Source organism: Geotrypetes seraphini, chromosome 1 (genome assembly GCF_902459505.1).
Source record: "Geotrypetes seraphini chromosome 1, aGeoSer1.1, whole genome shotgun sequence".
NCBI lineage: Eukaryota > Metazoa > Chordata > Amphibia > Gymnophiona > Dermophiidae > Geotrypetes > Geotrypetes seraphini.
This window is the reverse complement of record NC_047084.1, coordinates 406,106,746-406,121,773: the sequence shown is the minus strand read 5'-3', so window position 1 is coordinate 406,121,773 and position 15,028 is coordinate 406,106,746. Positions and strand designations below refer to the sequence as shown.

Genomic DNA, 15,028 nt, shown 5'->3' with positions numbered 1-15,028 from the left:
TATACCCATATCCCCATTCACCCAGCCTCTCACAAATATCTCAGATTCCAGGTGGGAGATCTTCATCTACAATACAGAGTCCTCCCTTTCGGACTCGCCTCTTCCCCCAGAGTCTTCACAAAATGTCTGGTGGTGGTGGCTGCAGCTCTATGTACTCAAGGTCTTCAAGTTTTTCCATACCTCGACGACTGGCTAATCAAAGCCCCCTCTCAACAAGGGGTTATTGCAGCGACCCAACAGACTATTCTATTCCTCCAAAGTCTGGGGTTTGAAATCAACTTTCCAAAATCCCAGTTGACCCCCATCTCAATCTCTCCAATTCATTGGGGCCAACCTGGATACTGTCCGTCTCAGAGCGTTTCTATCTCTATCACGTCGAGATACCCTCATTCGCCTTTGTCATCAGATGTATCGTCTTCCATCTATTTCTGCAAAGCAAATGATGATTCTACTCGGCCACATGGCTTCTACAGTTCACGTGATTCCTTTTGCCAGACTTCACCTTCGTATTCCTCAGTGGACTCTGGCATCCCAGTGGCAACAGGCGATCGACCTGCCTTCTCAGCAGATTACAGTAACTCCTTTATTGAAGCAGTCTCTCCACTGGTGGATGCTATCTTCCAATCTTTCCAGAGGTTTGCTGTTCCACACTCTGCCTCATCAGAAAGTCCTTACCACAGACTCATCCACTTACGCTTGGGGAGCCCATGTCGACAGCCTTCATACACAGGGTCTGTGGACTTTGCAGGACCGTCGTTGTCATATCAATCTGTTGGAACTCGGAGCAATTTTCAATGCTTTCAAAGCCTTTCAGCATCTTCTTCACGACACTGTGGTTCTCTTGCGGACGGACAACCAGGTAGCCATGTATTATGTCAACAAACAGGGAGGAACAGGTTCTCATTCCCTGTGCCAGGAGGCTCTGAGGATGTGGACTTGGGTGATTCATTGCAACATTTTTCTCAGAGCTGTCTACATTCAAGGTCAACACAACTGTCTGGCGGACAACTTGAGTCACCTTCTACAACCTCACGAGTGGACACTCAGTTCTCCCACACTTCGTCAAGTTTTTGCTCGATGGGGTCCCCGCAGATAGATCTCTTCGCGTCCCCCCTCAACTACAAGCTGCCTCACTTTTGCTCCCGGATATACTCTGATCAGCGTCTAAGAGGCAGATGCTTTTCTTCTGGACTGGAGGGATCAGTTTCTTTATGCCTTCCCTCCGTTTCCGCTGATACTCAGGACTCTTGTAAACCTCAAGTCAACATGTGCCACTATGATTCTCATAGCTTCTCGGTGGCCCAGACAACCATGGTACTCCCTTCTACTTCAACTCAGCATCAGGGAGCCTCTACTTCTACCAGTTTTTCCTTCTCTGCTTACTCAGTCATGGTTCCTTACTCCATCCAACTTGCAGTCGCTGCACTTAACAGCTTGGTTCCTTTCAATCTAAACGACTCTTTCCAGTTCTCTCAGTCTGTTCAAGATATTAGTAGCTTCCAGAAAGCTGTCCACTCGCCAGTGTTACAACCAGAAGTGGACTAGATTTTCTATTTGGTGTTCTACCCGTCAGTTACAGCCAACGTCTACCTCCTTGGCTTCTGTTTTGGATTATTTACTTCACTTATCACAATCTGGACTTCAGTCTACATCTATTTGAGTCCATCTCAGTGCGATTACTGCTTTTCATCAGCCTCTTGATGGGAAACCTCTCTCTACACATCCTACGGTTTCCCGATTTATGAAAGGTCTCTTTAATGTTCATCCGCAACTTAGACCGCCTCAAAGTGGTCTGGGATCTCAATGTTGTTTTAGCTCAACTGATGAAACCTCCATTTGAACCAATTGATAAAGCTCACCTCGAGTATCTCACTTGGAAGGTTGTGTTCTTGATTGCCCTCGCGTCTGTTTGACGAGTCAGTGAGTTACAAGCTTTGGTTGCGGACCCACCTTTCACAGTTTTCCACCATGACAAGGTGGTCCTCTGTACTCATCCTCAATTCTTACCTAAAGTTGTTTCAGAATTTCATCTCAATCAATCTATTGTTCTGCCAATTTTTTATTTTTTTATTTTCCCCAAAACCTAATTCTCATCCTGGAGAAGTGGCGCTTCATACTTTGGACTGCAAGCGTGCCTTGGCTTTCTACCTACAACGCACTCAACCTCACAGAATCCTCAACTTTTCGTCTCCTTTGATCCAAATAAGTTGGGACGTCCTATCTCGAAGCGAACCATCTCCAACTGGATGGCTGTTTGCATCTCTTTCTGCTATGCTCAGGCTGGTCTTCCTCTGCAGGGTCGAGTCACGGGCCATAAAGTTTGAGCTATGGCGGCATCTGTAGTTTTCCTCAGATCAACTCCTATTGAGGAAATCTGCAAGGCTGCCACTTGATCCTCAGTTCATACGTTCATCTCTCATTACTGTCTAGATACTTTCTCTAGAAGGGATGGCCATTTTGGCCAATCTGTTTTGCAAAATCTTTTTTCCTGAATTGCCAACTCTCCCTCCATCCCTTTATGCTTAGCTTGGAGGTTACCCATGTGTGAGAATATGCTGCCTGCTTGTCCTGGGATAAAGTACAGTTACTTACCATAATAGTTGTTATCCAAGGACAGCAGGCAGATATTCTCATGACCCTCCCACCTCCCCTGGTTGGCTTCTTGGCTAGGTATCTGAACTGAGGATCTTCACAGGAGATGCGCCCCCCTAGTTTAGGCGGGAAGGCACGCGCGCTTGTGCAGTGCAGCACTCGGAAGTTCTTATAAAGATCTTCAAGCAAGTCTGCTTTCGAGGCTGTCTGCTGCGGGGCTCGGTGACGTCACCCATGTGTGAGAATATCTGCCTGCCGTCCCTGGATAACAACTGTTACGGTAAGTAACTGTACTATAGCAGCTGACCCGGGGAAAGGAAGGAGGGAGGCTGCTTTTTTTTTTTTGTGCGCGACAGGTAGGGACAGAGTCTGAAAACAGGACCTATGGTCACCTTAATCTTGCCGGCCCTGCACGAACCGGCAGAAATTTCCTGCGGACCTGTGGTTGAAGAACAGTGTCCTAGATGTCTGTAGGATACTTCTCCACTATCTGCAGGTTACTAATGACTTTAGGCGTTTGGATCACCTCTTTCTGTTTTCGGGATGCAACAATGGTTTGGCAGCGTCCAGAGCTTCCATCACTCGATGGGTCAGAGAGGCGATTTCTTCCTCTTATTTGCTGGCAGGAAATCTGTTGCCGGAGGATCTCTGTGCTTATTAGATCCGAGCAGTGGCGACGTCATGGGCTGAGTCCAGGGGGCTTTGGAGGAGATTTGTCAGGTAGCTATGTGGTTTTCCAAGAATACCTATTCTAATCATTACCGATTTGGATATGGCAGTGCAGGTGGAGGCTGCTTTTGGCGCTTCGGTCATTGAGGAGGCAGTGTTTGCTTCCCACCCAGATTGAAGATTGCTTTGCTACATCCCACTAGTCTCTGGATTCATCTGCTGCTGTTGTTAAGGAAGGAAAAATTAAATTCTTACCTGTTAATTTTCTTTCCTTTAGATGCAGCAGATGAATCCAGAGCCCCCCTGTTTCTGTGTATTTGTGATTGGTTTGCTTTTTGGATGTTATGGTTGGCAGTTGTATAGTTTAATTTTATACTTGTTATGAGAAATAAGTTTTTGTTCATATTAGTGATATTGCTGTTTTCCGATACTTGGGCAAGGAGCGATACTAAGTGGACTGGAGTCGTTACATCCAAGAGGGACAACCTATAAATCAGTTCTATATCTCCACCTGCTGACAAATGTGTGCTATCCCACTAGTCTCTGGATTCATCTGCTGCGTCTAAAGGAAAGAAAATTAACAGGTAAGAACATAATTTTTCCTTCTCAAATCCAGTCATTGGGACATAACCAGCCAGTCAAGTTTTCAGGATAGCCACAGTGAATATACATGAGATTTGCATATGGTGGAGTAATTCATGTAAATCTCTCCTACATAGGTTTTCAGGATAATCACAATACATGACTAACCGGATATGTTCTGAGAAATGGGCTGAGAACCTCCTGAATTGGAGTAATTCACATGGGGGGGGGAGTAGGGGGTGGAACTTCAGCAACTGCACAGAAAGGCTTTAAGTTGTCTCTTCCAACAGTTTTTTTGTTTCAGTTTGATCATATTTAAAACACAAAGATGAGTAAAATAGATAATGACGCTCATTTCTAATTTTTAATCTTTTGATACAGGTTATAGAAAAAGATGGTGAAAGAAACTGCTTATTATGATGTTTTGGGGGTAAAACCTAATGCTTCCCAAGAGGAACTCAAAAAAGCCTATCGGAAACTAGCACTTAAATACCACCCAGATAAGAATCCAAATGAAGGTGAAAAGGTAAGGGTGTGCTTGTGGTTGGGTTTTTTTTTTTTTGCTTCTTCCTATTCCCCATGCTTCTGGAGTAGTGTAGTGATGAGGATTATTTGCTTATTCCATATTGTCATTGCTAGATTGGGTTATGTTCCAGCTGATGGAGCCAGAGAAAAACATTGGAGCTGACTTCACTCTCCTTTTATAGATGGTTGCTGGCTTCAGTTCCCTTGTATTTCTCTGGCTCTAGTATATGGAACATATGGCCTGGTACAACTATGAGAAGTTTCAAGTTTTTAATTAAGTTTGATATACAGCTCTAGAAACACATCAGTTCACAACAAATTAAACCAAAATGGACAATCAAGGCACATTATGACCACTGCTTATTAGTGCTGCCCGATTCACATAGATTCGAACGATTCAATTTTCAAAAAATTCGGCCTCCTGTTTCAATGACCGACCTTTCCCCCGTGCCTGCCTAAAGCAGGAGCTGCAGCGCTGCCTCTTGCTGGCCTGTCCGCTGCCGCTCCTGCTTGAGGGGGGGGGGGTCAGTCAGAAAGGCCTCCCCCCAGCTTCCCTGCTTTTACCTTTAAGCTAATACAGCAGCCTGCAGCATCGCTAGTGCTATAGCTATCCTTGCACCCTGCTCCAAAATAGGTGGGCAGGATGGCAGGAGAGATAGTAGGAGAAAGCCTGTACCTGGGCAAGGGGATACAAGAGGTAAGGAGGAGAGAAAGAAGAAGCTGGAAATGGGGAGAGATAAGATGCTGGGTATGGAGGGAGCATAGGAACAGGGACACAAGGGGGACAGTACTAGAGAAGAGAATAGGAACAGGGAAACAGAAGAGAGATGCTGGATGAAAGGGTAGTTGAGAAAAGGAGAGATGGTGGGGTCCATTGCTGCAGCTGTGAGGGGATGGAGATGAAAAAAAGGAAAGATGCCGGACCTCCGGGGGAGGAAAGGGAAACAGAAGGGGAGGACAGATGGAAGATGGATGGTTAGCACGGAGAAAGAAGAAAGGAGAGCCTGATCAGAAGACAACCAGACCAAAAATAACCAGACGACAAAAGGTAGGAAAAGTAATTTTATTTTCTGTTTTGCGATTACAATATGTCAGATTTGAAATGTGTATCCTTCCAGAGCTGGTGTTGGACCGTGAACATGAGCTAGGATTTAACAGAGAGAGGAAAAGTGTTTTATTTTTTTTCACCACAGGACTAGTGTGGGTAGGAGAAGGCAAAGGGGGTGAAGAGGCTATAAAATAAACCCACCAGGATGTTTGGGAAAAACCACCCAATTGGGCAAGAAAATTGAATCGAAAAATCTATTTAATAGGCTGAATCGAAATTTGTTTTTTCCTGAATCGGGCAGCACAACCACTTACCTCTGACATCAGGGACGCATAGCTAATGGAACAATTGCACAACTGTGGCTGTCATGGGGGGAAAAAAGCGTGATTTATTGGACATTGAAAAAGGCATGATCGACTTCTGGGCTGAGGGCGGCAGCATTTGGAAACTGTGGAGTTTGAACTGTTTACGGGCTGCTGCTGTGAAGTATACAGTGAGTAGGTAAATAGAACCTTATTGATGGTAGCACGAGCCATCAATACAAGAGGTGAACATCGGCTTCGCAGGTTGGTATGGGTCAATTGACATGCTACCATGGAGCAACTCACCATCCAAATGAACCAAGAGGCTTTCAGATGTGTGTCCAAAATGACTGCAGCAAAACTGTTGCAAATGGGGTTTCGGAGCAGATGGCTGGTGATTGCACCCATGCTCACAAGGGTTCATAGCAATAAAATGGCTACAGTTTGCATAGGAGTACTGACATTGGATTTGTACCGACTGGCAGAGAGGGTTGCCTTCTCCAATGAATCATGTTTTGATCTCCATCAAAAGGATGGATGTTGGTGTGTCAGGCGTGAAACTGCTGAGAACAAATACCTAGCAACCATTGTTGGATGTACACAAACGGGTGGTGGCAGGGTTATGGTCTGGGGAATATTTCTTGGTATAGTCTGCGTCCCTTGATACCTCTGGAAGGTACTCAAAACTGATAAGGGTTTATCCTAGGACAAGCAGGCAGCATATTTTCACATGTGCAGTGTTCTCCCCAGAAATTTTTTCCAGTCTGGTGGCATGGAAAAAGTAGCCGGGTGGGACGGGGAAATTTGGTGGTGGGGAAAATTAAATGTGCACTATTTTTATTAGTTAATTATTTTCCAATGCTCATTATGACTTCCTTTTTTAAGGTTTGACACTTTAAAAACAAACTATGAGAACTTAAGAAATTTTTCAGGAAATTCCACAAGGAAATTACTTTGGGCTAGATTCACTAAGGACACCGATTGTGACCCGATTCATAAACTTTCTGGCCGATCCTGTCTTCACCCAGTATGATCCACGCATGCAAATGAGGAAAATGGCATGCAAATGTAGTAAGACAGCGATTCAACTAAACAATTTAAGGAACAGCGACTGGGCTGGCTGATCAAAAAAGAAGCGACTGCTGAGGACCAGTCGCTTACGTCTTTTCCTGCTCTCTGCCGCCCTAAAATCCCTGCCCTGCCACTCTGCCTGCATCTCTGCCACTCTTCTCTCACCCATGAAAGGAATTAGCAACCGAATCTCCTGCTCTGCCCCAAAAGGAATCAGCGCCCTGACTCTCCTGCTCTCTGCTGTCTTTCCCGCAGCGTGAGCCAGTATTTTTAACCTGTGTGTTTAAAGCGGGGCTGCACTGCAGAGGAGAGCAGGGGTGGCACGGACTTCATTTTGGTTTCCTTTTTAGCCTGAAAATTCTGCCTCAGGAAGTGTGGGGAGATCAGCCAACGAACAGTTTACACCTAGGAACTTCCATTGAGTTATTCTCTTTATTGACCAGAAAAAGAGGAGAGGGGAAAGCACACATTATAAAACACACTGCTAACCATTTAAGCAGCAGATGGCACAGGCAAATACTCCCTCCAAGGATTGGCCAGGTACGTGCAAATTCTCATGTGAGCAACAGGCCCTAAAAAACAATTTTCTAGATTTGCAAGTATTTTTGTGAGTGACCATGTGAAATGTGTGAGCAATACTCCTAGAATGTATGAGCAATTCTTGTACAATCCCTCTGGAGGCTGAACGGTAGGGTAATCAATCCCTTCCAGCCCTGAATTGTAAGGAACTCAAAACCAATGATTAACCCCTCCTCCTCCTGGTTATTCTTTGTGACACTCCCCTGGAATCTCAGTTTCGTTTCCTACAAGCCTTGTTGTAGGAGCTCATCTCTTCTGCTCATATTTTATTTTTTCTTAATTCTAGTAAAGTAAATTTATATTTGGCGCGGGTCTTGCCCTAATGCTGCGGTTTCACCCTGTGGGGACATCCTTTGGTGAGAGATTGCAGACTTTGTATCTAACATTGTCTACTTTGAGGGGGGGGGAGTTACCTGCTGTTGTAGTAAGCCCCCTGGAGAGCCTGCAGGACAGATCGTGGCTCTAGGATTGGGAGTTATCTTGCTCTGGGTCCTTCCGCTAAGGGGTAGAGTGCAGGCTGTGCGGTTTCATGAAGGCATGCCCGGGATTGGGACCAGCCCACGTAACTTCCTTAATTGTTCTGAAAGGTCCTGGTAGCCACTGACTGAGGTGATAGGGAAGGTGAGATGGTCAGAAGTCCTGAAATCCAGTTTTCTCAGCTCCTGAGGTACTGATCTCCTTGCGTGGTCTGTGTTAAGCCTGCTTGCCATTTGATTGTAGTTCAGCACATGCCTCTGTGAGGTCTGGAAAGGGGTTTATAGGTGTTTTCCCTTCATGCCTTACCCTCCACCTGTAAAATAGCAAAATTGCCATTTTCCCGGGTTCTCAGAGTTCTTCCAGGGCCTTTTTAGGGCAAAATTGGCACCTATGGTGGCCATCTTGGATTTTCTTTAAAACTTTCAAAAGTATATTTTTTTTGTATTTAGGAGCTTTATTTTCGCTCCAAACTTCTCAGATGGCCTAGATTCATGCCTTAAATGTGGTGGTTGGCTGGCGGATTCGCAGTCATGTATTATGTGTGCCGTGGCCTGCGAGGGGGACGAGGCGTGCGCGGATTCCGTGCTTACCTCATCTGGAGAGGCCCCCCCTTGACTTGACTTCTATCTGAGACGCACCTGGCGCGTCCGGTGTCCCTAAAAAGGGTGCGGAAGGCGCTTCAGCAAAACACAAGCTCAGTTCCGTAGAAAAGTCGCATAAATCGTCTAAGCGCTCTAAAACAGTGGTGCACAGGTGACTTCTTTCCCCTGGAAATTTTGAATATGATGTATCGGGCTTTTTTAGTTAAAAAGTCAATGCCTGTCTTCCACTTAGAATCCAGCGCAGCAGATGGGTGCTGGTCTTACTTTGGATTCCAGCCTGTCTCTCTGTTCCCTCTCAGAGATTCTGGAGAGCAGGCAGGAGGTTCCCGCCATCGCTTCTGCCTCGGTCTCAGTTCCTCTGCTGTCGCAGGTGTCCTCGGCAGTATCAGCCGATATCACTGTAGGGTCATTCCATGTCAAGTGGACCAATACTGAAAACCGCCCAAGCTCGACCCCCCCCCCCCCTTTGAAATCCAACCAAATTTTACAGGGGTGTTGTCTGGGGTCTCAAATGAAACTGCAAATTTTTTGGGATCTATCTCAATTTGATCTCGTGTAACCTAAAACGCCAACGTTGCTTAAGCACTGCGGCAGAAGGAAACTATTTAGGAGTCTGAAATTTTGCAGTTTGGTACAATACCTTAGGGCAAGTTTCCGTGCCAAGTTTGAAATCTTTTGTGAACGTGCTTTCATTTCTACAGGTCAACAAAGTAGACAAAAAAAATTCACGAATAAAAATTTTTGGCACAGTTTGGCTCCATACTGCTGCTGGTAGGTAAGTCAGCTGAAGGTACAACTTTACCAGCAGACATGTACCATGAGGTACTTCCAAGATTTGCAATATGAGCTTTTACAGTCAAGTGAAGCTGAAGATATGACCATCCAAAAAAATATGGCTATATGCAAATTTTTCACTGTTTTTCAGATTCAAATATCTGTAATGTATAGTTTTTCTTTGGTTTTTTTTTTTTATATCATCCTGAAAGAGCATGTTTTTTGCTGCAGAAGCTATCCTGTTTCATCTTAGACCCAACCTTTCTTTGAGAATTAAAGCTTCAAAAATAAGTATTAGTTGTATGTGCGCATGAATGTTTAATATTGAAAGTATGCAAATGAACAAGGTACATGAAGTTCACAGTTGCGTTCAGATTGTTACTGTTATGATGATCTTCCCTGTATCCATGCATTTTCATATACCCACTGCCACTGGTCATGAAGATCATGAGAAGTGTATTATACACTGAGACCACATATTTATCAGTTATTGATCCATTGTCTGAAAAACATTCCCAATAGTCAGATAATACCATATAAATTTCTAAGCTTAAAGACAAAAAAGAAAAGTGCAAAAACCATGGGGACGAGGATGCTGGCACGCAACGTCCAGAGCGTCATAGATTTGGCTTTAAACTGAGGAAGAGGGGAAAGCCGACAGTCGATCTGACACATCGGACAAAAGTATCAAGTAAGGATACTGAGCAAGGACATTGTAAAAGAGGGCTCGGGACTGAGTGGAAATTTTTGGAACAAGGGCCTTTGGATGCATTACAGGGGCCCAGAGCCATGGACATGGAGCAAGGACATTGTAAAAAAGGGATCGGGACTGAGGGAATTTTTGGAAAAAGAACCTAAGGACGCAATGCAGGGGACACGGGCAAAAGATATTGAGCAAGGACATTGTAAAAGAGGGCTCAGGACTGAGTGGGAACTTTTTGAAAAAGGACCTAAGGGAGAAATGCAGGGGTCTAGTGCAAGAATAAAACTGGCAAGCAGCACTAATAGAGAACAACGGATTCCAGAGGGACAACCAAAAACAGGGAAACAAGCTGAGGACGAAACAGACACACCACAGGAGGAGGATGACTGAGACGAGACTTGGGGTCTGGCTACTCACGAGGGTGACGCCAGGAGTGCCAAACCACGAGGAAAAACAGCAAGAAAGGCAAACAAACGGGACTTACTTTGCTTATACACTAATGCTAGGAGCCTAAGGGCTAAAATGGGAGAGCTGGAAGTCCTAGCCAGCAAAAAGGGACTAGACATAATTGGAGTCACAGAAACGTGGTGGACTGATGACAATAAATGGGATGTGGCTTTACCAGGTTTTAAACTATATAGGGAGTGATAGGTCATACAAGAAGGGTGGAGGAATAGCGTTATACATAAAAGAATCCATACCTTCAACCAGGATGGAAACAACAGTAAGGGCGGGCGACTTGGAATCACTATGGGTTAAGCTACCAGGAGGAACTGGAGCAGACACAAAATTGGGTCTGTACTATCGCCCACCTGGACAAACGGAAGAAATCGACCAGGATCTGGAGGCTGAACTGAGGCAGGTATGCAAAAGCAGAAGTGTGGTGGTGATGGGAGACTTCAACTTCCCGGGAATAAACTGGAGTATTGGGCACTCAAACTGCATGAGGGAGACCAAATTCCTGGAGGTCAGGAGGGATTGTTTCATGGAACAGCTGGTCACGGAACCAACACGGGTGATGCCACTCTTGACCTAATCCTCAACGGACTAGGGGGACCCGCTAAGGAGGTGGCGGTACTAGCCCCACTAGGAAACAGTGATCACAACACGATCCAGTACAGGCTAGAGATTGGATCATCAAAGGTAAAAAGAACTACAACGACTGCACTTAACTTCAAAAAAGGGAATTATTATGCCATGAGGAAAATGGTGAGAAAGAAACTCAACGACAGCGCAAGGAAGATGGACTCCGTAGAAAATGCCTGGGCCCTACTCAAGGGCACAGTGCACGAAGCACAGAACCTGTGCATCCCCAAGTACAGGAAAGGGTGCAAAAAAAATAGAACAAAAAACCCAGTGTGGATAAAAAATGCAGTAAAAAAGGTGATAAGTGACAAGAAAGCATCATTCAAAAAATGGAAAAAGGACAAAACAGAGGAGAACCAAAAGGAGCATAAAAAACACCAAAAGGAGTGTCACCGAGTGGTTAGGAAAGCAAAAAGAGAATATGAAGAGAGACTGGCGGGGGAAGCAACAAACTTCAAATCATTCTTCAGGTACGTTAAGGGGAAGCAACCAGCAAGGGAGGAAGTGGGACCCTTGGATGATGGGGACAGAAAGGGAGTGGTAAAAGAAGAAAAGGAGATAGCTGACAGGCTAAATAAGTTCTTCACGTCAGTCTTCACGAGGGAGGACACAACCAACATTCCGGGACCTGAGGAGATCGTAAAGGGGGAGCAGGATGAAAATCTGGTCCAACTAGAGGTAAGCAAGGTGGATGTCCTCCGGCAGATAGACAGGCTAAAGAGCGACAAATCGCCAGGTCCGGATGGCATTCACCCAAGGGTACTCAAGGAACTAAGGAACGAAATAGCTGAACCACTTCGACAAATATGCAACCTATCCTTAAAAACTGGAGAGATTCCGGAAGACTGGAAAATAGCAAATGTCAACGCCCATCTTCAAGAAAGGCTCAAGGGGAGACCCAGGAAACTACAGGCCAGTGAGCTTGACCTCGGTCCCGGGAAAGATGATGGAAGCACTGATTAAGGACAGCATCTGGGAACACATCGACAACTATGGGCAGCTAAAGTCGAGCCAGCATGGCTTCTGCAAGGGCAGATCATGCCTAACGAACTTATTATACTTCTTTGAGGGGGTAACCAGCCAGGTGGATAAAGGGGAATCCATAGATATCATTTACCTTGACTTCCAAAAAGCCTTCGACAAGGTGCCACATGAAAGACTACTAAGGAAGCTATGGAACCATGGGGTACAAGGGGAGATCCACCGATGGATCAAAAACTGGTTGGCGGACAGGAAACAGAGGGTTGGAGTAAAGGGCCATTACTCAGATTGGCAATGGGTCACGAGCGGAGTTCCACAGGGGTCGGTGCTGGGACCGCTACTTTTCAACATATTCATTAACGACCTGGAGGCAGGAACAAAATGTGAGGTTATTAAATTTGCGGATGACACCAAATTATATCGCAAGGTAAATAACATGGAGGACTGCAAAGATCTCCAAAAAGATCTGACAACACTGGAAGAATGGGCCAAAAAATGGCAAATGAGTTTCAACATAGGGAAGTGCAAAGTCATACATATAGGGAAAAAAACCCCGATGTTCACTTAAAAAATGGGGGGATCAGCGCTAGGGGTGAGCGACCTTGAAAGAGACCTGGGAGTGATGGTAGACACAACATTGAAGGTGTCGGCGCAGTGTGCAACAGCCTCAAGGAAAGCAAACAAAATGTTGGGTATCATTAAGAAGGGTATCACGACCAGAAAGAAGGAAGTCATCCTGCCACTGTATCGTGCTATGGTGCGCCCGCACCTGGAGTACTGTGTTCAATTCTGGTTGGCATCCCTCAAGAAGGACATGGAGGTACTTGAGAAAGTTCAAAGAAGAGCAACTAAGCTAATAAAGGGTATGGAGGACCTCTCATATACTGACAGACTGAAAAGGCTAGGGCTTTTCTCCCTGCAAAAGCGGAGACTTGGAGGAGACATGATACAAATCTTCAAGATCATGAAGGGCATAGAAAAAATAGACAGGGACAGATTTTTCAAATTAAGGGGATCAACAAGTACAAGGGGGCACTCGGAGAAATTGAAAGGGGAGAAGTTTAACAAATGCTAGGAAGTTCTTTTTCACACAGATGGTGGTGGATACATGGAACTCGCTACCGGAGGATGTGATAAACAGGAGCACGCTACAGGGGTTCAAAGAAGCTTTGGATAGGTACTTGGAAGACAAAGGGATTGAGGGGTACAGATAAGAGTAGAGGTAGATTATAGGGATGGGATTAGAGGTAAGTTATAAAATTAATCAGGGATCACTGTTCAGGCACTAGGCCTGATGGGCCGCCGCAGGAGCGGACCGCTGAGCAAGATGGACCTCTGGTCTAACTCAGCGGGGGCAACTTCTTATGTTCTTATTTAAAGTGTGCATACAAACCGACAAATATCAGGAAATCACATAAATTCAACTTTTAACTCAATTTCTTGCACATGGTTTTGAAAGTCTGATCAACGTTTGCCAAAATAGCTTGTGGATAAGTGTACTGTCTGTCTGATGAAGTGGTTGTAGGTGCATTTAAGGCCTGCAATAAAATGCTGTTCAGGGATCTAGCATATGTCTCTGCGGGGAGGCCAGTGAAATAACCGTGCAAGACCTTGTGGATGCAAAACAATTGACCAGAAGGTCACATTCTTCCATTGAAATTTCACATATATGACCAATCCACCAAGAATTGTCATATATGCAAGATAAGTATTGTCCAGGTTGAAAGCTGGATGCTTGAAAGGTAGGGACATGTTCAAGATCAGTAGCAGACTCTAAGACATTGGCAATGAATGAGTTGGGGTCGCTTAAAATTTTGCTAATGCAGAGTCTAGAAGTGTCTGTGGCAGTGATGGCTAACCTTTTTGAGCCCGAGTGCCCAAACTGCCGCACAAAACCAAAGAATTTCCTCAAAGTGCCAGCATGTCAATTAAACCTTAAGATTTTAGTATCTAAAAACTCTTTATAAAGTTGCCTGAACATCATTTTTAAAGGTTGGAATCTTTGTATTGTCAGAGAATCAATTTGATTCACAATCCTTTGGTTTTCATTTCAATTTATTGGCAATTTATAATGTTTTAATGATTTCATTCAATTTAATGAATTTAGGAAGAATTTGATTCAGTTACACAAGATATTTTAAATGTATTATTCACATAACATGTCAAATGTATCCTGAGTAAAAAAAAAGATAAACTTTTTAAAACTGTTAACTGTGTCAAGACTCGGTGTGTATTCCCAAAGAGTCTATACATGTTTTTTTGTAAAATTTACAATCAAATTAGAAAATAGTTAAATCATTACATTTCTAATAATATGATGTAAAGAAAACAAAAGAGCTTTCAATTAAACCAACCGTTTTTATTGGAAATTCCAGATTGGAATACAACAGGGCCATGTAAAGTCCCTTTTTTAAATAACATCTTTAAATAATATTTAAATAACTTAGAAAGTGTCTTAACTGCAAACTGAAAACACTGCTTATGTAAACATATGCATTGGGCATGCTCTTCAAAAAATTAATGTGATTTTTGTTGTTGCATGCATGCTGATAACTTGTCAATCCTTGGCTCATAGTGCGTTAATTTCAGAGCAACACATGCAGCACTCATGTCATCCGTTAATCTGTTTCTAGCATCAGATTTTATATGATTCAAAGCCAAAAACAGCTGCTCACAAGCATAGGATGACCCAAACAAAGTAAGAAGAGCAATCCCAAGTGCTTTCATGGACTTAAAATTGTCTGGCAGAGAATTCCATGCTTTTAGGATTTCATTTTCAGAACTGCTAGCAGTGATTTCATTTGTCACCCTTTCACACTCAATACGTTCAAGAGCCGCACGCAGGTCATTGAATTTACTTTTCCAGATAGAGCTTTCTTGAAATTCTAGTAGCTCCATTTCCAAATTTTGAATATCCAACCACTGTAAGCAGGAAAGATCAAGATCTTCAAATGTGGACTTTTCTGGGGAAGTTATAAATGAAAGGGTTGTCTCCATCTTACGGAACTGAGAAAATCTTTTACTAAAATTCTCCTTT

At 44.2% G+C, this 15,028-nt stretch overlaps 1 protein-coding gene across 1 annotated transcript in view; it reads left to right on the top strand.

The window, feature by feature from the left end:
• DNAJA1 (DnaJ heat shock protein family (Hsp40) member A1) overlaps positions 1 to 15,028 on the top strand; it is a 257,885-nt gene that overhangs the window by 37,137 nt on the left and 205,720 nt on the right. The window contains exon 2 of the mRNA XM_033918184.1: positions 4,225 to 4,369. Coding sequence (XP_033774075.1) covers positions 4,238 to 4,369 — 132 coding nt within the window. The 5' untranslated portion in view covers positions 4,225 to 4,237. The remainder of the gene's footprint in view (positions 1 to 4,224; positions 4,370 to 15,028) is intronic.